This window comes from Hemitrygon akajei, chromosome 4 (genome assembly GCF_048418815.1).
Source record: "Hemitrygon akajei chromosome 4, sHemAka1.3, whole genome shotgun sequence".
Classification (NCBI taxonomy): Eukaryota; Metazoa; Chordata; class Chondrichthyes; order Myliobatiformes; family Dasyatidae; genus Hemitrygon; species Hemitrygon akajei.
Genome location: NC_133127.1, coordinates 169,407,803 through 169,432,105, shown reverse-complemented (window position 1 = coordinate 169,432,105; position 24,303 = coordinate 169,407,803). Strand labels below are relative to the sequence as shown.

Sequence of the window (24,303 nt, the reverse complement as noted above, 5' to 3'; positions counted from 1 at the left end):
TGGCTAATGGTCCATAATATTACACAGCATCAAATGGAGTGTGGGACTGCAATAATTATCTAAATTATCCTACAACTGCTGAACGCAGTTTTCTTTCACCTTATTTTGGAAAAGTACAAACAAACCTCAGCACTCAGATGAAACCAGTTATACGGGCAATCCCATTGTTACTAGGGGTGGGTCGCTTTCCTAGAGAATTGTGATCTCTGCAATGTGAAGCAGCACTCTATCTGTCAAGAAGCAAGTTTTTTAAAATTGTACTTATTTACTTTTTCTGTCACACACAAATTGTGTAGATCAAATTTCTGGATGGTGATTTGTGAATTCTGTAAGGGCAAATTTCTCTAACCCGAAGGGCTATAATGCAGGGGTCACCCTGTATACCATTGTTAGCTACTACGTAATACCTAGGTGGGAGTATATGCAAACTTTAATTAACTGTTCCATGCTCTATTCACTGCTTCGCCGATTAGAATCATATTTAGTGACACAGGTTAAATAAAAGCAAAGACAAACACCTATCGCTCTATTACCTTGAAAATTGTAATTTTCAGAGGGTGAAGCTGATACAACATCTCACTGTGTAATGTAATAATATTACAAGTTACTAAACTGATCTGTGCAAGACCACTGTGAGGACAAAACAGCTTCAGTGTACACAGTCTAAGTCTCTTCTGTATTTATGTAACTCCAAAGAAAATAGATTGTTCTGTGTAAGCCTGCTATCCTTAAAACACTCTGGGTTCCCGTCCCACCCACTGAGATTGGGGGTGGGGGGGGGGGCGCAAGAGGGAGAGGTGGGGAGGCCAAGCCTTCCTCGTGGGATTCAGAGAAGCATTCTTGTTTCTCTAACACCCACAAGGATGTAAATGATCATTATTATTACTTTGTTTAAACTTACCTTGCGGAGATACTACTGGGTCCATATTCAGTGCCTGACAAGTTTGGTCTGGTAGGGCCTCGGGTCTTGGTTTATCACCAAATCACACCCTGGCTGGTGATAGTCACAGACATGTAATTTGTAGACTTAAAGTAGGATGATGCCTTTGCTAACCATGTTAAAAATCTAACTGCAAGATCAGGAAGGGAGGAATAAGAGCTGAATTGTTCTAACTCACCCCCCCCCCCCCACCTTCTCAATCTTGGTTTCTGTCAGGTTGATCAGTTAAAGAAATCAAAGGAATAGATCAAAGGTCAGTAACATTATCAATATTTTCTAACATTACTGCAGAATGGATTTCTATCTGTAGAATTTGTATTTTGGCCACTGAAAGGCCTAGATTACAAGACTTTTTGATCAAAACAGAGCTCTAAAGAGGGAATTTACTAACTGTCTACAGTCACTCACACAACCTGCTCAGGTATGTCAAGAATGCATTGCTGGAAGACTGAAAGCAAATCAAACAGACTTAACAAATAAAGATGGCAGTCAGAATGAAAGGGTTTACTTTAACCAGTTTGTGAAGCTTACAAAAGGTAAAAACAATTGAGGGAGAATAGGGAAATACTTGTTAAGTTTACTGTTGAAATATTTTCTCCAGCTATCATCTGCCTTTAGGCTTTGGAAGTGGCTTCAGTGTCGAGATATCCATGACAGTATTCAAAATTATAATGTAGCACATACCTGAAAGTAAAGTACAACTAACCTTTGCCTCCCACAGCCACATTAAATTTTAATCAAAGTTCAATTTCAGTCGTACACTCAGCTGACTTGGACCACAAAATTGAAATCGGACCTTTCACTTGTAAATGAATGGGATCCAATACTGTGTTCACTGTGCGGACATTGTGGGTGGAGGGGGGATATGCACTGGGAACATGTAATGAGTTGGGAAAGAGGTAGAGGGTATCAACAGCAATTCAGAAGTGGGTACTTTAGATGATATAACCATAAGACATAGGAGCAAAATTGGGCAATTCTGACTATCAAGTCTGCTCCGACATTCAATCATGGCTGATATATTTTCCCTCTCACCACATTCTCTTGTCTTCTCTCTGAAACCTTTGATACTCTTACTAATCAAGAACGTATCAACCTCCGCTGTAAATATACACAATGACTTGGCTTCCCCAGCTGTCAGTGGCAATGAATTCCATACATTCACCAGCCTCTGGGAAAAGAAATACCTTATCTAAAGGAACATCCCAGCATACTGAGGCTGTGCCCTCAGGTCCTAGACTCTCCCACTATTGGAAGCATCCTCTCCACGTGCAGTTGATCAAGGAAATTTAGGGAATCAATGACTTCATAACCTATGTGGAAGAAGATGAACATGGACTCCTTGGTAACATAGCAAATAAAATAGGTTTCAACCCTTCTGTGAAGACCAATGTCAGCGTTCAGCAAATTGCCATTTGTGAGCCATACACAACTGTTTCTACTTACGTAATCTTAAACGGTTAACAGAATTATGAAAGTTCTGCTTCGCAGTTCAAGGGGAAGATGAATAATTTCACATCCTAACAAAGCCTCTCAGCTACAGGTGAGATTCATCATGCAGGAACATTAGCCCAGAAAAAGTGTAAGAGCAACAGTTTATTCAACAGATGTTAGGAATTGCTATTTGTATATCTGCAGAATTTCAAACTGGTTTGCTTGAATTCTTTGCTATTAAATACAGCTTAAAGATTTACATGAGGTTAAAATGAGAATTATATGGTATTTGAAATGTACTGGATTATTGAAAGGCCTGGATAACGTATACACGGAGAGGATTTTTCAATAGTGGGAGAGTCTAGGGCAAGAGGGCATCGCCTCAAAGTACAAGGACATCCATTCAGAGTAGATGTAAGGAGGAATTTCTTTAGCCTGAGGGTGCTGAATCTGTGGAATTCATTGCCACAGGCAGTTGTGAAAGCCATGTCATCATGTATATTTAAAGCAGAGCTTCTTGATTTGTAAGGGCATCAACGACTATGGGGAGATGGCAAGAGAATGGGCTTGAGAGGGAAAATAAATCAGCCATGATCGATTAGCGGAGCAGCCTTGGAGTGTTGAATGGTGTAATTGTGCTCCTATATCTAATGGTCTTATGATGCTGCAGGCCATTCCCAAAGGCTTCTAATAACATGCTCATCATTTGTCTGGAAGAGCTGGATTGAAAATCTGGAAGTGTGCTATTGCTGCATAAACTATCAGTTACAGGCGTATCCCCCCCCCCCCCTTACAAAGGTAGTGCGTTCCTATGAAACCTTTCTCAAGCCGAAATGGCGTAAAGCAAAGAACCATTAATTTAAATGGGAAAAATTGTCGTAAAAGCAAAAATCCTCTTTGTAATGCAAAAACAGGTTACTAATGTAGGTCTTTTGTAAAAGTGAAGTGGTGTAAAGCGAACATTTGTGAAGTGGGGGACACATGTAGACGTTACACATTGGAAAATGCTGGACGAGCTCAATGTGTCACACAGCATCTAGGGAGAGGAATAAACAGTTGACCTTCATCTGATCTGGAAAGGAAGAGGGAAGAAACCAGAATGAGAAAGAGTACAAACTCGTAGGTGAAAGGTGAAGCCACGTCGGGAGAAGGTGGGTCCGTGGGAGAAGCGAGTGAAATGAGAAGCTGGCAGGTGATCGGTGTTAAGGTAAAGGGCAGAAGAAGGAATCTAACAGGAAAGTGGACCAAGGGGCAAAGGGAAGGACCATGAGGGCACCAGAGGGAGTTAATAGGCAGCTGAGGAGGAGGGGTAAGAGGGGAGCCAGAATAGGAAATGGAAAAAGGGGGAGGAGGAAGAAGTTACCAGAAGTTAGAGAAATCAATGTTCATACTATTAGGTTGGTGGCTACACACATGGAATGAGGTATTCCTCCTCCACGCTGAGAGTGGCAATAGAGGAGGCCATGGAGGCCTGCTGTCCCTCTTCCTTCCCTTTCTCCCACGGTGACACTCTTCTCCCCTATCTGATTCCTTCTTCTACAACCCTTTACCGTTAACATGCATCACCTCTCACCTTCTCACTTCATCTCCCTTTGCCCATCCATTCTCCTTTCTCCCTTACCTGGTCTCACCTATCACTTGCCAACTTGTACTCCTTCCCCTCCCCTCACATCTTATTCTGGCTTCTTCCCCCTTCCTTTCTAGTCCTGATGAAGGGTCTTGGTCCGAAATGTCAACTGTTTATTCCCCTCCATGGATGCTGCCTGACCTGTTGAATTCCTCAGGATTTTGTTTGCTACTCTGGACTTCCAGCATCTGCAGGATCTCTTTTGTTTATACATACACAAATGCACAAAATAATCACCATGTTTGGTGTGCAATGGATTCACTAATCCCACCATGTTTACGGGGGAAGGAAAGTGGTAGAGGAATGCAAGAAGCGACAAAGTCAATTCACGTACAGCAAACTTCCACAGAGAGCAATATGATAATGATCAAATTAGTTGTTTTGAAAACATTCATTGACCATTTTCACCCAATATAGCTCAACGTGAAAACTTTCCTGTTCACCTCAAGCAATGGGGCCTTGTCTTGGTAACTGTCTCATTTAAAACTAGTCTCCATCCAATAACGCATTTGCAATAGGGACCCCCAAGTAACAATAATAAAGGATAATGCTATTTAATCTTGATCATACTTCACTTGATGACACAGAGGCCAATTGACATTCAAGTAAGACTCTGCCTGTCTATTCATTGGAACGTTTCATAGTGAATTCTAGTATACCAGTTATACAATTTTGAAGCCTGTTAATTTCAGTGGAAATGAAATTCTACAAGTTTATGGCTATGAAGAAATTAGAAAGTCTTTATGCTGAACAGTGGTAAATTCAAGGAATTCAGAAAAAAAATTCTCTGAAAGGCTAGAAAATCTGATTCTACAGATGGTTATCAAGAGCAATTCTTTCTATTTAAATAAACTCCTACACTTTGTTCAGCACAAATGTTAAGCTGGTCTGTAACTGAAAGCCTTTGTTGGGATGTGAAATTATTTATCATCATCATCTTTTCTTTAATCTGAGAAATAGAACTTCTATAAATCTATTAGTAACTTAGGACTTGATAAATGGAAATAACCTCATTGTAGTTAATCACAGAATAATGAATTGGACCCAGCAGAGTTGGATATTGTCAGCATTTGTTCAAACATACTTTGTATCTCTTTAGCCAGTGTTTCAAGACTAGATTGCTGCAGACTTGATATTTGATTGATCAGGTAACTAGGTAATCATAGAAAGGTTCTAGGAGTTTATGCAAATTATTCACGTCAAACTGATCCAGGAAAACAGTCAAGTTCAGCAAATGGGATTATGGTGGGCAAAAAGACCCTGGCCAAACATTTTAATTCTGTTTACCATACCAACATGTCAGACCATGGCCTCCTCTTGTGCCATGATGAGACCACCCTAAGGGTGAAGGAGCAATACCTTATATTCTGTCTGGGTAGCTTCCAGCCTGGTGGCACGAATATCAATTTGTCCTTCTGGATAAAAACATTACCCTCCTCCTCCCCTCTTCTTCTATTCTCCAATCTGGCTTCTTACCTCTTCCCACCTGCCTATCATTCCCCCCCCCCACCTCCGGTGCCCCTCCGCCTTCCCTTTCTCCTATGGTCCACTCTCCTTTCCTCTCAGATTCTTTCCTCTCCAGTCCTATACCTTTCCTACCCACCCAGCTTCACCTATCTGGATATCCTCTTTCTCTTCCCACTAACTTTTTATTCAGACCCATAACCTGTTCAAAAGTCCCCCTTTCCTCTTCAGCTCCATCTACCCGTTGTCTTCCAACTCTTTTGGGTGCAGCTGTAACTTGCCAACCCCTGCCTGATGCTTCCCTTTCACTTCTATATAAAATTTTCTCTCAATACTCAGTCCTGATGCAGGGTCTCAAATGAAACATCAGCTCACTGCCTCCACACATGCCAATTTGACTTGCTAAGTTCCTCCAGTCATTTGTCTTTGCTCCAGATTCCAACATCTTCTGTCTCTTTTGCATCCCCAGTTTTGTGCCTTAGTAATGTGGGAAGGAACTGGGAAGCCACACAGAGATCTATTCACATAGGATAATCAACCTATAGGACCTGTTCTTGTAGCTGCATTATTTACACGATTAGTCCAGATGAGTTTCTGGTTGACAATGACCCCCACCCACTCCCCAGAATGTCAATGGCCAGGGACTTAGCACTGATAATGGCATTGAATGTCAAGGGAAGATGGTCATTGTTTGGGCTATATATCTGCCCGTGTTAAAATCTACAGAACATTATGCTGCCAAATGGTGACAAGGAGAGAATGCTAGTGTTTGCCTTGGTGCCCATGTCCTTTTTTTGCTTGTGAGGCCATCCTTTCCTAGGTTCCCTTACAATTGCAGAGGCTGTCCTCTGCCCTCCCATCAAATCTCCAGCTTGTGACTCTTGCTCACTGTACTCCCACATAGCCGACCACCGATTTGTCACACAGCACACTTCCCAATCCCAGAATATGCCAAACTAATCTCTCACCCCTAGCCAATCACCATCCTGTTGTAATCCACAAGCAATAATGCTCCAGCAGATGACTCTCATCCTAACAATTATACCAATCAATAGTGATCACCCCTCTTTCACCACAACCTACTGACCCTTAGCAAGTGACTCTTGTCTTGCCCTGTTATGTCAGAGCACTTCTTTCCCCACACCTCTTCACGCACTCAAATAGCAGATCAGGCAAAGTAAAAACCTGTTCAGTAGCGTGCAATATCTTATACAGAAGTTTCAAAATTCTGTAATGCTGGACCCTCAAGAAAAACATCTGTTGGCCCACTGTGTGCTGGCCATGAACCTGCCTAAACAAGCATCATACGGTGTCTGCACTTATTTTACTGCAATCACGATTAGCAGGATATTTTTGTTTAACAAAAAGAAAACAAAATAGTCTTTGTAATAATCCAAATGCCAGTGTTTTCTTAGTAGTAATTACACTGTTTAGTGACCTTCATCGGCCCATTCAGCTACATGCCATCACAGATTAGATTAGAGTGTTCTTTGTGCTCTTGACAGTTCTCTATATTAGTGCTTCTTTACTAAATTGAAATTATAAAATACTTTAAATATATTCCAAAGTTGCAGCTGTAGAAAATTCTCTCTATACTGAACACCACTGTAGCTTCTGTGTCGAAGAAGCCGTTTTAATTAACAAATATACCCAAAACATATTAAGGTTTCTCACAGGCATTACTTTAGTATAGTTAACGCTAGTATCCTTGCTCATGGGCTTTACTATCTTGCCCAGCTGTGGTTTCAATGACAGAGAAAATGATTGTGTTTAGTCCAAACTACAGATGCATCCTATAAACTTAATAACAAAAGGCACAAGAATAAAACATCAGAACAGAGCCATAGATAGCAAACATGTAATTGAACCGACTCTTGCCAGCTGTCCTCCTCCCTTCCCCTCCCTCCATGCCCACAGGCACTTGCATTTTTGGCTGGAGATGAAAGATCAGCAGGCTCCCTTTGGAAAACGGAACCCCTTTCCCTATTAAAAATGTGAAATGGTTCATGTTGAACACCTTGTTACTTTGCAAAGAGTGTTTAATGCAGATAATTACAGGAACAAGTATTTCCATTGAAGCAGTCTGTTTTAATAATTATCTCTGCCAAAATCAGAGTCATTAACCCCTTCCCAGTTCACACAGGCACACTCACCACAAACCCATTAAAAACAAAAGCATTCTTTGCTTCTGCAGCTTCACATTTCACAGAGGCATTTAACTCTCTAATCCCCCATATTACAGAAGCACCTTTCTCTGCCATTTCCCCTAGGAATTCAGAGTGGAACTTTCCTTCCATCTTTATAAGTTCTCCACCATCCACGTGATGGGGCTCACTGCTGACAGGTAAACATTCCTGTCCAACACTCTTAACAATACTACTGGTCGTCTTTATCCTTTCTAATCCATTCAATTTCTTGTTGTCACTCCCTGCATTCATTACTTCAATTCCTTCCTCTATCCAACCCAACCATTCCAAAATTCCTTGTTCATAGAAGCATATTTTAGTGTTTAATTGGCAAAGTTGCTCATGTGTTTTAAATCAAGAATAGCTTACAAGGTGCTATGTTCATTTTTTTCTCTTGTTACATAGTGATTTTTAGGCTTCATTTTTTAAATTGTCAAAGGTATATGCTTCCCCATGCATAGACTGGAGATTTCAACCCCAAATTTCATCTCATTGCCCCAGACTGAAAGAGGAAATCATCTCAAGTGACAGGCACAAGGACATTAACTCGGTTTCTCTTTCCTCAAGTACTTCCTGACCTGCTGAGTGTTTCCAGCATTTTCAGCTTTTATTTAATGAATGGTCCCCTGCACTCAGTTGAGTTACAGGAAGAGAGTCTGGCAGGATATCACTGCCAAGTGGTAGAGACATCAAAGGATAAGAGAAGGCTAAGATTGCCTCATGTAGTCTGGTGGAGCAGCAAGATTGTTTCTAATGGCCTCAAAAGCCCCAATTCCTCTTCCCAAAAGCTTCACTAGAAAGGACAGCAACAATGCCAATTTATTAATTGGCTTAATTACAGCATCAGATGTTATTATATTATCTTAAGAGAAACTCTATTTACAGACAAATATCTTTGATACCTACATTGAAGTAAATTAAGAAAAAAGTGAATAAAATCTAACAAGTAATGAAAATATACCAGCTTGGTTAAAAGTGCTCCTCCTATTTCAAACTATTCTTATAGATAAATCCTAACTTTTAAGTCACACAAAGGTCTGTTTACATTTGCTTGGGTCTAGATAAATTTACAGCTCACACAGGATTAAATAGGCAAACCTTCTTCAGCTTAGCTTCAGTTATTCATTTTTTCCTATACCCTCACTTAATCTTGCTTTTCAACAGGTGGGGCACAATAACAATACACTAAAGCACTGCTACACAACTTTATGAAACAGTTTTAAAAAAGCATGCAGCAGTAAAAATATGTTACATTGTGTTACCTCCCTGTGATGTATGAAATCATAAACTTTTTCCAACAGATATTTAACTGATGGTGTGAGTAATATTCCTACATAGCAGTCCCTTTTCTTACCCGCTTCCTGCAACTACCTAGCATTAAATGATTACATTTTGTATATTACTGAGATATTCCACAATTAGAAAAACATGCTTTGATTACAATGGAGCAATTTTTATAAGTTCAAAATTGCTGCCAATCAGAAGTTACTTTAACAAATACCAAAAGACTGGGGGGTGGCAAACTGAGTGACAGTGCTGAGGATGGGGCAGTAGGTATACAAGCAGAGGCAGTATGTCACGGAGGACAGGCAAATGATAGGGCAAAATTACAGTCAGTGGGATCAGTTGTAGTGTAACAGGGGGGACAAAAGTGAAAAGGGTGATGAATACAGGACTGAAGGTGTTAAATTTGAACGTATGCAGTAAACGGAATAAGGTAGATGATCTTGTAGTTCATTTAGAGATTGGCAGGTATCAGGCTGTGGGCATCACTGAGTCGTGACTGAAAGAAGATTATAGTTGAGAGCTTAAATTCCAAGTATACACATTGTATTGAAAAGACAAGCAGGTCGACAGAGAGGGTGGCGTGACTCTGTTGGCAAAACTAAAATCAAATCCTTTGAAAGAGGTGATATAAGAATGGAAGATGTAGAATCATTGTGGGTAGAGTTAAAGAACTACAAGAGTAAAAAGACCATGATAGGAGTTATATACAGGCCTCCAAACCGTAGCCAGGACGTGGGCTACAAAACACAATGGGAGATAGAAAATGCATATCAGAAGGGCAATGCTATAATAGTCATGGGGGATTTCAATATGCAGGTAGATTAGGAAAATCCGTTTGGTGCTAATTTTGGATCCCAAGAGAAAGAATTTGTAGAATGCCTATGAGGAGGCTTTCTAGAGCTGCTTGTGGTTGCGCCCACTAGGGGATCAATGATTCTAGATTGGGAGTTACATAATGAACTGGATTTGAATAGGGAGCAGAAAATAAAGGAACGCCTAGGAGACAGTGATCATAATATGACAGAATTCACCCTGCAGTTCGAAAGGGAGAAGCTAAAGTCAGTTGTATCAGGAGTGGAGTAAAGGGAACTACAGAGTCATGAGAGAAGAGTTGGCCAAAGTTGATTGGAAGGGAACTCTAGCAGGGATGACAGCAACACAGCAATGGCTGGAGTTTCTGGAAGCAATGTGGAAGGCACAGGATATATACGTCCCAAAGAGGATGTATTCTAAAGGCAGGATGATGCAACTATGGCTCACAAGGGAAGTCAAAGCCAACATAAAAGCAAAGGAGAGGGCGTATAATCGAGTAAAAATTAGTGGGAAGTTAGCTGATTGGGAAGCTTTTAAAAATCAACAGAAGCAACTAAAAGAAGCCATAAGGAAGGAAAGGATGAAATATGAATGTTAGCTATCTAATAATATTAAAGAGGATAGCAAAAGTTTTTTTCAGATATATTAAAAAGTAAAAGAGAAGCGAGTGTAGATATTGTACTACTAGAAAATGATATTGAAGAGGTATTAATGGGGGACAAGGAAATGACTAATGAACTGAATAAGTCTTTTGCATCAGTCTTCACTGTGAAAGACAGTAGCAGTATGCTGGAAGTTCAGCCGTTCCACCTGACTACGTGAGGAAGGCTTAGCCTTCTCTTATTCTTGGATGTCTCCACCATTGGAAGTGTGTGTATTGGTTATTACTAGGGAGAAGGTGCTTGGGAAGCTAGATAATTCACCTGGACCAGATGGACTACAACCCAGGGTTCTGAAAGAGGTGGCTGAAGAGATTGTGAAGGCAGTAGTAATGATCTTTCAAGAATCAATAAATTCTGGCATGGTTCTGGAGGACTGGAAAATTCCCAATGTCACTCCACTCTTCAAGAAAGGAAGGAAGTAAAAGAAAGGAAATACTAGGCCAGTTAGCCAGTGGGAAGGGAAGATGTTGGAGTGGACTGTTAAGGCTAAGGTTTCAAGGTACTTGGAGGAACATGGTAAAATAGGCTAAAGTCAGCATGGTTTCCTTGAGGGAAAACCTTGCCTGACAAACCTGTTGGAATTCTTTGAGGAAATAGCAAGCAGGATAGACAAAGGAGAATTGGTGGATGTTGTGTTCTTGGATTTTATGAAGGTCTTTGACAAGGTGCCAAACATGAGGCTGCTTATTAAGATAAGAGTCCGTGGTATTTCAGGAATTATACTAGAATAGGTAGAGCATTGGTTGTTTGGTAGAAGGCAAAGAGTGGAAATAATGGGAGCCTTTTCTGATTGGCTGCCTGTGACTAGTGGTGTTCCACAGGGGTCTGTGTTGGGAACGCTTCTTTTTATGGTGTATGTCAATGACTTGGATGATGGAATTGATAGCTTTGTGGCCAAGTTTGCGAATGATATAAAGATAGGTGGAGGGGCATGTAGTATTCAGAAAGCGGAAAGGCTTAGACAGATGAGGAGAATGAATAAAGAAGTGGCAGATGGAATACAGTGTTGGGAAGTGAATGGTCATGCACTTTGGTAGAAGGAATTAAAAAATAGACTATTTTCTAAATGGAGATAAATTTCAACAATCCAAGGTGCAAAGAGACTTGGGAGTCCTTGTACAGGATTCACTAAAGATTAACTTGAAGGTTGAGTGAGTGGTGAGAAAAGCAAATGCAAACTTAGTGTTCACTTTGAGACACCTAGATGTGATGCTGAGGCTGTATAAGGCACTGGTAAGACCTCTCTTGGAGTATTGTGAGCAGTTTTGGGGCCCTTATCTAAGAAAGGATGTGCCCACATTGGAGAGGGTGCAAAAGAGGTTCATGATAATGTTTCCAGGGGGTACAAAAGCCTGAAGGCACACACTCAGCGATTCAAGAACAGCTTCTTCCTCTCTGCCATCCGATTTCTAAATGGACATTGAAGCTTTGGACACTACCTCACTTTTTAAAAAAATATACAGTATTTCAGTTTTTGCATGTTTTTTTAAAAATCTATTCAATATAAGTAATTGATTTACTTGTTTATTTATTATTATTATGTTTACTTTAGTTATTATTATTTTTTCCTCCCTGATAGATTATGTATTGCATTGAACTGTTGCTGCTAAGTTAACAAATTTCACGTCACATGTCGGTGATTATAAACATGATTCTGATTCTGAATGAAAGGCTTATCACATGAGGACTTTTTGATGGCTCTGGGCCTGTACTTGCTGGAATTTAGAAGAATGAGGGGGGATCTCATCGAAACTTATTGAATGTTGAAAGGTCTAGATAGGTGGATATGGAGAGGATGTTTCCTGCAATGGGGGAGTCCAGGAACAGAGGGCACAACCTCAGAATAGAGGGATATTCATTTATAATGGAGATGAGGAGGAATTTCTTTAGCCAAAGGGTGGTGAATCTGTGGAATTCATCGCCACTGACAGCCATATTTAAGACAGAGGTTGATAGTTTCTTGATTAGTCGGGGCATGAAAGGTTATGGAGAGAAGGCAGATGAACGGCATTGAGAGGGAAATGGATCAGCCATGATCAAATGCTAGAGCAGACTGATTGGCCAAATGGCCAAATTCTGCTCCTATGTTTTAATAAATGCTACTCTAATATAAGGTCATTTTTAGATAAACACACAAATATGCAGGGAATGGAGTGATATGGATCATATATAAATGCAATGGATTTGGTTTAACTTGGCCTTATATTTGGCACTGACATCAAGGATGAAGGACCTGTTCCTGTATTAAGCTGTTTTATGCTCTATATGAATGCAGACACTCCAAAGATTGCCTGTTGTCATTACCCTCTGGGAAAGCAAAGGTATAATAGCATCTAAACATTAGAATCAACAAGAGTAAGACAGATTTCTACAGTATTTTTACATAATGAGCTGTATCAATGAGAAATAGGTCAAAAGAGTTGACATTTATAATCCAAAGTAAAACACCCAGAAATATTGTTGACAGGTTTGACCATTTAATGTATATGGATGGAAAATTAAACAAATTTGCTGTCAATTAGTCATTCTAACTGTGATATACAGAGGGAGTACGACCCAACTACCGTTTCAGTCGGTAGCACAGTTTAATTGTGAGAAATAGAACAAATCAAAATGGACAAGAAAAGAAAGGCAGATAGGGAGGGGAGAAATCGAAAATTTCAGAGTTCTGAGCATAGAAGTTTATCTTTAACTAGAGATGCGTAACATCCAATGTGTGTGTGTGGCCTCCGTTGGTCATGGTCGACCATGGGTAGTCACTGATTTGTCGAGCAGTGTTGACTGTGGCTATTGAGGCTGATCCTGGAACGGCAGGCTCTGCCACAGTTGCTGCATGTGGAGGGCATTGTGGAATTGTATTCCGATGTCCGCTGTGCTCTCCATTTAGCTCTCCGCTCCTCAAACTGACTCAGGATCGCTCTTTCGCCTTGCTCTAGGTGTTGCTGAAGAGCACCTCGCCATTTGTTGCGGTCATCTGCTGTATCCCCCAGCACTCTGTGTTGATTTTTAAGGCTTTCATGTCGTGTTTGCAGAGGTCCTTGAAGCGAAGCTGGGGTCTACCAACGTTCCTCTTGCCTTTTGCTAGTTCTCCGTAGAGGATGTCCTTTGCAAGTCTACCATCCTTCATACGATGGATGTGGCCCAGCCAGCGCAGTCTGCATTGTCTTAAAAGCGTGAACATTGTGGGAAGTCCAGTGTGGGAGAGGACCTCAGAGTTTGGGACTTTGTCTCTCCAGGTGATGCCGAGGATGCGGCGAAGGCTGCACAGGTGAAAACTATTGAGTTTCCTCTCCTGTTTGGAGTAGATGGTCCAAGTCTCACTACGATACAGGAGGGTGCTGATAATGCATTGTACAAGGCAGTCTTGGTCTTTGTAGCGAGTTTCAGATTCTCCTAGACCTGCGAGGAGAGTTGATCAAGAATCAATGCTGCTTTGCTGATACGCTTATTGATTTCAGCATCGAGGGAGAGAGCGTCGCTAATAGTCGACCCCAAGTATGTGAACTCGTGGACCACTTCTAGATCGTAATTGTCGACGGTAATGACCGGTGTCTCCATTACATTCTGGGCAATGACATTTGTTTTCTTTAGGCCGATGGTAAGCACAAAGTCTTTGCATGCCTTAGAGAAGTGGTCCATGAGAGTTTGTAGTTGCTGTTTGGTGTGCAACATTATAGCAGTGTCACCGGCAAAGAGCATGTCACATATTAAGATCTTTAGCACCTTTGTTCTTGCTCTCAGGCGCGCAGGGTTGAACAGCCGCCCACCAGACCCAGTGTGAAAGTAGGTGCCTTCTGTTGACGTCCCAAAATGCATGCTTCAATAGCAGAGAGAAGAAGATGCCAAATAATATTGGGGCCAACACACATCCTTGTTTGACTCCACTATGAATATCGAAGGGTTCTGATGAGCTGCCATCGTACTGAACAGTTGCCCTCATGTCGTCATGGAATGACTTCATGATACTTTGGAGTTTCGGGGGACAGCCAATCTTGAGGAGAATCTGAAAGAGCCCATCCCTGCTGACAAGGTCGAAAGCCTTGGTCAAGTCAATGAAAGTGACAGAGAGGGGTTTCTGATGTTCCCTGCACTTCTCCTGGAGTTGATGTAGTGAGAAAATCATATCAACAGGTGACATTCAATACAGCAGCAGCAATTGTACACTGCTTCCAAAATAATGCCTAAATTGACAACATAACCATTTTGGGTGATGGAAATTCACCCTCAGGGAATGTACAAAAAAATAACAAAAAATTAGATACAGAATAAAATTCCAATCATGTAGAATTGATGTGAGAAAACAAAACTTAGTTAACACAATATGTCAAAGGAACAACTAATGTTGTCCATTTTCACCAAGACTGAGAGTTATGGAAAATCATAATATGTTTGGTTTTATAGGAACTTGACCTCCCCATAACAGAGGGTGCACAGTATTTACAACCAACACTTAAGTCATCTCTTTTAATTCCACCACCATAGCTTAGCACTGAGTTTCAAATCACGTAATTTGCACCACAACTGATCTAACAAATTCCACCAACTTCAATGTTTGAGTTCAAAACACATTCAGCTCTTGGCCAAAGCAAGAAATAAATCACTTTGTGACTTCTTCAGCTAAGAAAGGAAACAATAATGGAATTCATCTTTCACAAAGCTCTGTGTGATTACTAGTCAGTTATTATTAGTCCATAATTAGTCACGAGAGGGGGGACAGGAATGGATGCTCAATATTCCAGGGTTTCAATGTTTTAGAAGGTAGAGAAGGAGGTAAAAGAGTGGGGGAGGCACAACATTATGTTGAGGGGACATGATGGAGGCTTCATCTACTGAGGCTATATGGAGTGAACTTAAATAAGAAAAGTACAAACACTCTGATGGTATCATACTATAGTGTCCACAATAGCCACGATGGCATTGGAGGACAAATATCCAAGCACATTAGCAAAATGAATAGGATTGCTGTAATAATCAGTGACTTCAACTTCCTTGATAGATTGGGACATCCTTAGTGTAAGACAAACTTTATAAGGTGCATGCACAAAATTTGAGCCATGAGCCTATCTGGGTAACTGACCATTCAGTGGGGGGAAATAGAGTTAAGGAACAGTGATCACAACTCCTTATGGTTTAAGACAGGTATGGATAAGGATAGTTCAGCAAAACATCGTGGGCCTAAAGGCCTGTTCCGGTGCTGTTCTGGTCTATGTTCTAAAATAGTAGAGAAGAAATTATTTCAGATTCATGTGAATACTGACATCCCATTACAGCTACTTTGGTTGTAGTAGTTGGATGGATTGCTGCCAACGTGGCTTTAATTTGTTTTCCTTTAAGCTATTTAAAACACAATTTATTTTCAGGAGGTTCCCTTGCCTTCCAGTATCCTGAACAAACAGATTACTAGCTCAATTTCTGAAAAGGGACAACTTAAAACAAATGGGACACTAGTTAACATATAACAATGTCATATTTTCCTTGACATGAAATATAAAATCTTAAAATAAGTTACTAAAGTATGAAATTATATAATTCTGTAGGAAAAAATATATGGTGATCCCAATATGGGTGTGGGAGGGTGTGGGGTTGCATTTCTAAATGTAATTTTCCATAGCACAAAACTGTCATCTGTATCAAGAAACATAACTTGAAAAGAAAGAAGTTCTGCAATAACTTACTTACTTCTTTTTTCTACATAAGTTCTATGAGAGTAGATTTTATTCCGTATTTCTAACTTTGGTTAGCGATTTTGAATTCTGTCAGAGCGAATTTCCATAACCTCTACTGGCATTTAGATGTGGGCATTCAGACCCAGAAAAACATCTTAATGAACCTGCACTTCACAAAATAATTTAATTTCTTAATTATAGCCACGGTTGTACTATAAAACATAATATGAAATCTTCAAAAAAAAATCATTAGTGCATTTACCAGCCTCCCACCAGGAATGGAGGAACGAGTTAGTTTGAAACCCTGATATTCAGCAATCACATTTCAACACACGAAGACCACAGACTTAAAAGTATTTCCAGAAAAAAAACCAATTAAATAGGAAGCATCGAATGTTAGCTGTACTTGGAGTCTACTCACGTATAATTAGAGGTGAAGAAAAGCCGACAGAGTAATTTAGTCATTATTTCCAATGGAGGTTCTTATTACTGAATTATTTGCCTCAATGCAACGTTCTCAAGTGTACACTGCATATAGCATGTTGTCCTATCACAACAGGGTCTGTGGTTAGAAAAATCCCCACCTCACAAGCTCCGATCTGTAGTTCTTAAATGAAACTTGCAATAGAACATAGAAATCTACAGCACACACTATGTTGTACCAACCATGTAACCTACTTTCGAAACTGCCTAGAATAATGTGCTTTGGGAATATTTTCAAGATATTCTGATCCATCAGATATTTAATCAGAAGCTGGCAATGTACAGGAAAATTGTTACTGCAAAGTCAGCAAATATCCTATGTCTACTGAAATTAAGCTTTATTTTTCATTGTAAGCATCTCTAATATGAAATATAAAATATTAAAATAAGTTACTAAAAATCAGAAATGCTGCAGCTTTTTATAAAGTTTGTGTTTGTCCCTACAGATGACACACAGTCATAGACAGGAAAAAATTTATTTGATCTTCCATACCATTTGAAAATGTAGCATTTTGAACTAAATATTAACAGGAAAAGTAAAATGTTCTACAACTCAAGTATATTCGCACTCTAGTTGCTATAGTAACGTAGTATACCAATCTCACACAGCATTTCAGTAAATAGCATGAGAGACAAATAGTCTTTAATTTTAATAACATTACTATGTGGATAAATATTTACTAACATACCCAGAATAACTCTCTGATCTTGGAAAGAGTGTTTTGGATGTTTTGTGTCAAAAAGCACAAATTGACACTATGCCATGTTAAACAATATTGCATATATCACCAGGTCAGTTGAAAATGATATCATAATAACAGCCACTGTCCTTTTAGAATTGTTGAGGCAAAAGGGACTGTTAAGCACCTTTCTTATAAAGTCATTCTCTTTTCATGATACCATAAGAAGAAAATAAAGTAAATAACAAAAACATTAGCTGCTTATATATTTCCTGCTCCAAAATTAGAAAACGTAAAAAAAATTTAAACCACAAACTTTTTTCCTCCATTCTGAAATAACTAAAGAGAATGTGCTCTAATTACGATATGCAAGTCTGAAGACTACAGCATCTTTAATAAGAGTTTATGTGCAGTAAAGTGTTTTACTTGTGGAAGAATTAAATAATTGATATAAGCTGAGACCAGAATTGATGGAATGAAAGGTCTTTAAAGTTTCAGTTCCTCTTCCAAATTCTCTCCATTGGTGTTAAACCAGATTATGCTGGGTCTGGCTGCTGCCCAAACTCACCACCTACTGTGCCCGCCCACCCAGATTTACTTTCCCTGGATGTGGAAGCCTGGACAGGCTGACACTCTGCACACAGGGAGCACATCATGAGGCACAGTGCCACTCCTGGAAGAGGCCCAAGCTGACTTTGACAACAAGCCAGCTACATTTCAATAATTGAGAAAATTTTAAAAAAGTAAAATGGTCTTACGAGGCATTTAATGGCATTCAATTAAAACAACATTCAATTTAATAACTCAATTATTTAAACTGCAAGTAACACACCCAAAATGCTGGAGAAACTCAGCAAGGTGAGACAGCATCTATGGAGGGGACCGATGTTTTGGACCGAGACCCTTCATCAGGACTGGAAAGGAAGGGGGAAGAATAAGAAGTTGGGGGAGGGGGAAAGAAGTACAAACTGAATGATGATAGGGGAAGCCAAGTAAAGGGGAGGTAGGTATCATCATCATCAGGTAGGTGAATGGGGGAGGGGGGACTGAAATGAAAAGCTAGGAGCCGAGAAGTCGACAGGGTAAAGGTCTGAAGAAGGAATCTGGTTGGAGAGGAGAGTGGACCATGGGAGAAAGGGAAGGAGGAGGGTCACCAGATGTAGGTGATAGGGTAGGTGAGAAAAAGAGAAAGGATAAGAAGGGAGCCAGAATGGTGAATGGAAAAAGAGAGAATGGCTAGGGGGAAATTACCAGAAGTCAGATAAATTGATATTAAAGCTGTCAGATTGGAGGCTACGCAGATGAACTATGAGGTGTTGCTCCTACACTCTGAGAGTAGCCCCATTGTGGCAATGGAGGAGGTATGGACCAACATGCTTGAGGGGGAATGGGGAGGTGAATTAAAATGCTGGGTCACCAGAAACCCTGTCTCTTGTGGATGGAGCAAAGGTTAGTCTGCACTTACCTTCCTCCACAGAGTCAGCAACCTCATCAAAATCAATGGAGTTACCATTCGCAAGCCAGCTATTCCTGCCATAAAGATGCAGAATTGGTGCAAACTGCACCCAGTCCCTCTGGCTACCAATTCTAATCAAGCATCTGCATTTGCCTAAGCATGCTTCACAATATGATGCATCCCAAGTCCTGAGGCCTTCAGTAGGGAACTGCCAGCTGACAGTCAACTTACTTGAAGTCAATGTATTCACTTAAGTGTAATAGGTTTGAAACTGAATATTGTGAATATTTTAGTAACATTTGCATAAGGATTTGCTTATTACATTTTAATGAAATACAAAAGGTGCATCTTTTGAACTTAACTGTTATTGAGTCTGTAAACTGCATTGACAAACAGTCTATAGACAATTGATTTTGGCTCTCTGCCAAAGTGTTGAATTGAAGTGGGGTGTCCCACTGATCTCTTAACCTCATCTTAAACTGTGTTACCTGTAGTTTCAGCCATGACTGATTCCATTCTTTCTCCGTAATCCTCTTCAGTCTTGTGACGGGAAATAATACTTGCATTCTTGCACTTCTGACCTCCTGATCATCCTCAATCACTGTAACGCTGATTGTTGCTTCTTAAGGTGAGAAATCCTAAATTCTATCATTTCTTCTGACTATTTTCCATTTATTAAAGACATTTCCTACGACACACCATTTTTGAACAAGCTTTTAATCATCTGCCTATTATTATGTAACATTCTGCACTTGGCTCTATGGGATTCCTTTATATTTGACTCCAATTCCTAAGCTAATAACTAATCTTTTGGGGAGATTGAACAGAAACAGAATATTCCTAAGTTCAATTTCACATCCATGAATGCACTTTCTCAGTCATAAACTGCAAATATTTAGCTTTTAATAATGAATTATGGCTTTTGGTATTGTACAGTATTTCAAAATAGATATAGCCCAGTGTTTACAATCAAGTCAATACCTTCAGGAGAAAACTCCTATTTGTCAATCAGGAATGGACACCTTTCGGAATGTCTGATGATACATTTGCAAAACACCGATCTTCAGCAAGAAAAAAAGAAAGGACACCTCAACTATTTTTGACATAGAAATAGGACATAAAAGCAGAATTAAGTTATTAGGCTCCACCATCCCATCATGGCTGATTTATTACTTCTCTCAATCCTGTTCTCCTGCCTTTTCCCCAGAACCTTTGACTCTCTTACTAATTAAGCACTTATCAACCTCTGCCTTAAACATACACAATGACTTGGCCTCCACAGCGGTCTGTGGCAATGAATTCCATAGATTCACCACCCTCTGGCTAAGGAAACTCCTCCACATCTCTGTTCAAAGGGGTCGTCCTTCCTTGTATTCTGAAGCTATGCCTTTGGTCCTAGACCCGCACACTGCAGGAGACATTCTCTTCACATTCACTCTCTCTAGGCTTTTCAATATTTGATAGGTTTCAATGAGATCTCCCCCCTTTCATTCCTCTAAACTCCACCAAGTACAGGAATAGAGCCATCAAACTCTCCTCATACTTTCATTCCCAGGATCATTCTCATGAACCTCCTCTGGACCGTCTCCAATGTCAGTACACCCTTTCTTGGATAAGGAGCCCAAAGTATATTTTGTTGGAACATCACAGTAAAATGTTCATTGCTTGTGAATGCCAACTAAAATTAAATGATGAAGGGAAGTACACAGAATATTCCCAGACAGACAGCATAAAAAATCTATGTTTTTTGCTCTGATGGTCTAATATTTCTACAGAGATGAAGAGCAAATCAAATTTGTAGACATAACAGACAAAATATGAATCTCTTTTACTTCAGAAAATGTGAACTAAAGTCAACCGACCACAGTAAATGCACTGGAATGCTTGACCTGAAAAGACTAATGGAAATCTGAGTACATATATAATATAAGAAATAACACCTTTTTTCTGTAATTAAAGCAGAGATACTCAGTTGTTGAAAAGCATTGTAAAACAATTTGTTAGCCCAGTTTAGTACACAGCACATTGAATCACTTACCACTATCTTCAACTGAGAAGTGAAAAATGTCACTTGTCGCATTGATTCCTTCTTTCAACACATAGCAGATTTTCATGTCATCAACATCACCTGAAATACCAAAGACAGTTTATTGTCGTAATGTAGCCACATTATTATCTGTTTTTCACATAGCTTTGTTTAATAAGTTTCCTTCAGTGGTCAATGAAATGTTCAGAGAAGTCACCAATGACCAGCGAGACATCATATCTCTCACTCTCTCACCTCTCACCTAGATGGGGTCAGTTGTGCTGTGAGGATTACATTCCTTGACTTCTCTAGTGCCTTTAACACCATCCAGCCCAAGATCTTAAGGCACAAACTAACGGAGATGGGAGTAGACTCTCACATGGTGGATTGGATAGTGGACTACTTGACAGATAGACCTCAATATGTGCGGTTGGGAGACTGTAGGTCTGACACAGTGGTCAGCAGCACAGGAGCGCCGCAGGGAACCGTACTTTCTCCGGTCCTGTTCACCCTGTACACATCAGACTTCCAATATAACTCGGAGTCCTGCCATGTGCAGAAGTTCGCTGATGACACGGCCATAGTAGGGTGTGTCAGGAATGGACAGGAGGAGGAGTATAGGAAACTGATACAGGACTTTGTGATATGGTGCAACTCAAACTACCTGCGTCTCAATATCACCAAGACCAAGGAGATGGTGGTTGACTTTAGGAGATCTAGGCCTCATATGGAGCCAGTGATCATTAATGGAGAATGTGTGGAGCAGGTTAAGACCTACAAGTATCTGGGAGTACAGTTAGACGAGAAGCTAGACTGGACTGCCAACACAGATGCCTTGTGCAGGAAGGCACAGAGTCGACTGTACTTCCTTAGAAGGTTGGCGTCATTCAATGTCTGTAGTGAGATGCTGAAGATGTTCTATAGGTCAGTTGTGGAGAGCGCCCTCTTCTTTGTGGTGGCGTGTTGGGGAGGAAGCATTAAGAAGAGGGACGCCTCACGTCTTAATAAGCTGGTAAGGAAGGCGGGCTCTGTCGTGGGCAAAGTACTGGAGAGTTTAACATCGGTAGCTGAGCGAAGGGCGCTGAGTAGGCTACGGTCAATTATGGAAAACTCTGAACATCCTCTACATAGCACCATCCAGAGACAGAGAAGCAGTACAGTACATAGCACCATCCAGAGACAGAGAAGCAGTTTCAGCGACAGGTTACTGTTGATGCAATGCTCCTCAGACAGGATGAAGAGGTCAATACTCCCCAATGCCATTAGGCTTTACAATTCAACCGCCAGGACTTAAGAACTTTTTAAAAGCTATTATTAATGCTTTTTGAGATAGTGATTTAGATGCATATCATATTTTTTACTGAGTTAAATATTGTATGTAATTAGTTTTGCTATAACAAGTGTATGGGACATTGGAAAAAAGTTGAATTTCCCCATGGGGATGAATAAAGTATCTATCTATCTATCTATCTATATGGGCAGCACTGTAGTGCAGTGGTTGGCATAATGCTTTACAGCATCAGCACATTGGGTTCAATGCTCACCACTGTCTATAAAGAGTTTATACATCCGCCCTGTGTCCACATGGGTTTCCTCCTTGGTACCTTCATGGTACCTTCTGTCAATCCCCCACCTTGCTATTTACCTCCGGAATTGGGCATCATTCCTCTCGTTTAGTTTCCAGTCATTCCCAGGTTCCACTAACTACACACACCTGCTTTCCATCAGCAAATGCAGGATAAAAACCCTGTAATCACAACAAGGAGCTGCCAGTTTGTTGTTTGACTCCAGTGTGAGTAACCTCGTTTCATGGTTCTTAGGACTGCCAGTTCTAAGTCTAGCATCACTCCTGGATACCGATTCCATGCTCGCTACATCAAGAACGCCTCCCGACTCTGCCTCTGTGCCCATGTTCTGCACTTGGGTTTGTCCACCGCCTCGCTCGTGTAACATCCAGGTGCTATGGATTCCTCCCACATTCAAAGTTGTGCCATTTGATAGGTTCATTGGTCATTGTGAATTGTCCCATGACTAGGCACGGTTTAAATCTGGGGATTGTTGGGTGGCACAATTCCAGGGGCCAATTCCATACTGTATCTCAATAAATAAATGTGTTACAATTGTTGAGAGACCCACTAATATGCAGTGTAAGTTTGCAAAAATGCTCTATAAACTTGAATTAGATGATGTAAAATGGCAGTGATTAAAAGCTAGTAACTCAAGATAGGTGGGGAAAAAGCTGAGATCATCAAAGGATTTAGCATGTACTCGTGCAGAAAGTCAGCATCAAAACAGAGGAATTACCTTAAACTATAGCTACTCTTCCATATTTGATGTTAGGCTTTGGTTTGGGGAAAGCCCACAAAAAACTCATTTTGATATCAAGTTACTGAACAATTCAAACAACTTCCATTAGATAACTACTGATTCTTGCTTTCAGCCATTCAGTTGGAATCAACAACTTGAGGGTTGCTAAACTGCACACTTAAAAAAAATACTGTTCCAAATTCTCTGTTATCAAATGCTGCAGAACAGTGAGCTTTCAAAGTAAATGATTAATTAAATTAGACTTTTGCCTTGCTCTGTTGTCAGTATTCAAGGCACTCTCTATCTGAAACACAGCTGATGTACGATCAGCAGAAAGATTACAGCAGTTCAAGATGCTCACCACCACTTTTGCAAGGGTAATCACAGGTGCGCATTAAAGAATAACTTTGCAAGAGATGCCCAGGTCCTAAAACAAAATGACGAAGAAAGTAACAGCCACTCAAGTAAAACACCACTACACACAGACCAGGAATTGAGACCCCAGTGATTTCAATGGGAATTGTAGGCCTGTAGTGCGGATTAAGCATCAGATTTATTACCACTGACCTACAATATTTCACAAAATCTGGTGTTTTCTGGCAGCAATACAGTACAATACAAAAGCTTACTATAAGTTACAATAAGAAATATATAAAAAATACATATAGTGCAAAAAGAGAGCAAAACAGTGATCAAAGGAAACCCAAGAAATTATTTACAAAAATTATAAGTTTACATTTATTTTATTTATTTATTAAAATCCAGTGTAGAACAGGTCTTTCCTATCCTCTGAGCCACACTGCCCAGTAAACCCTGACTTAACCCTAGCCTAATCACGGGACAATTCCCAATGAGCAATTAACCTACAAAATGGTGCATCTTTGGACTGTGGGAGGAAACTGGAGCACCTGGAGAAAACCCATGCAGTCATGGGGAGAACGTACAAACCCCTTACAGACAGTGGCAGGAATTTTACTAATGTAAACTTTGCTAATTATTCCTAAGTAAGTTAACCATTTTTTTAGATTAATTACTTCAATTTCAAGACTCTGAATTTCTCCAAGCTTCAAATGTACATTCCATTAAGAAGTGCCACAGTTCTGGCAAGAAACAAAGTTTAAACCCAGTACTTCATTTGGCATTCTTGTGTTCACACAAACAATTTACAGAATTCAATAAATGAATAATCTAGGAAACATGGTAGATTTGATATTTATCATATTGAACCAATGCAAAGCAGCAGTTAAGCAATGCCTGCAGGACATCAAACAG

At 40.2% G+C, this 24,303-nt stretch overlaps 1 protein-coding gene across 1 annotated transcript in view; it reads right to left on the bottom strand.

The window, feature by feature from the left end:
* LOC140726923 (FRAS1-related extracellular matrix protein 2-like) overlaps positions 1–24,303 on the bottom strand; it is a 212,443-nt gene that overhangs the window by 173,828 nt on the left and 14,312 nt on the right. Inside the window, exon 2 of the mRNA XM_073043928.1 lies at positions 20,737–20,826. Coding sequence (XP_072900029.1) covers positions 20,737–20,826 — 90 coding nt within the window. The remainder of the gene's footprint in view (positions 1–20,736; positions 20,827–24,303) is intronic.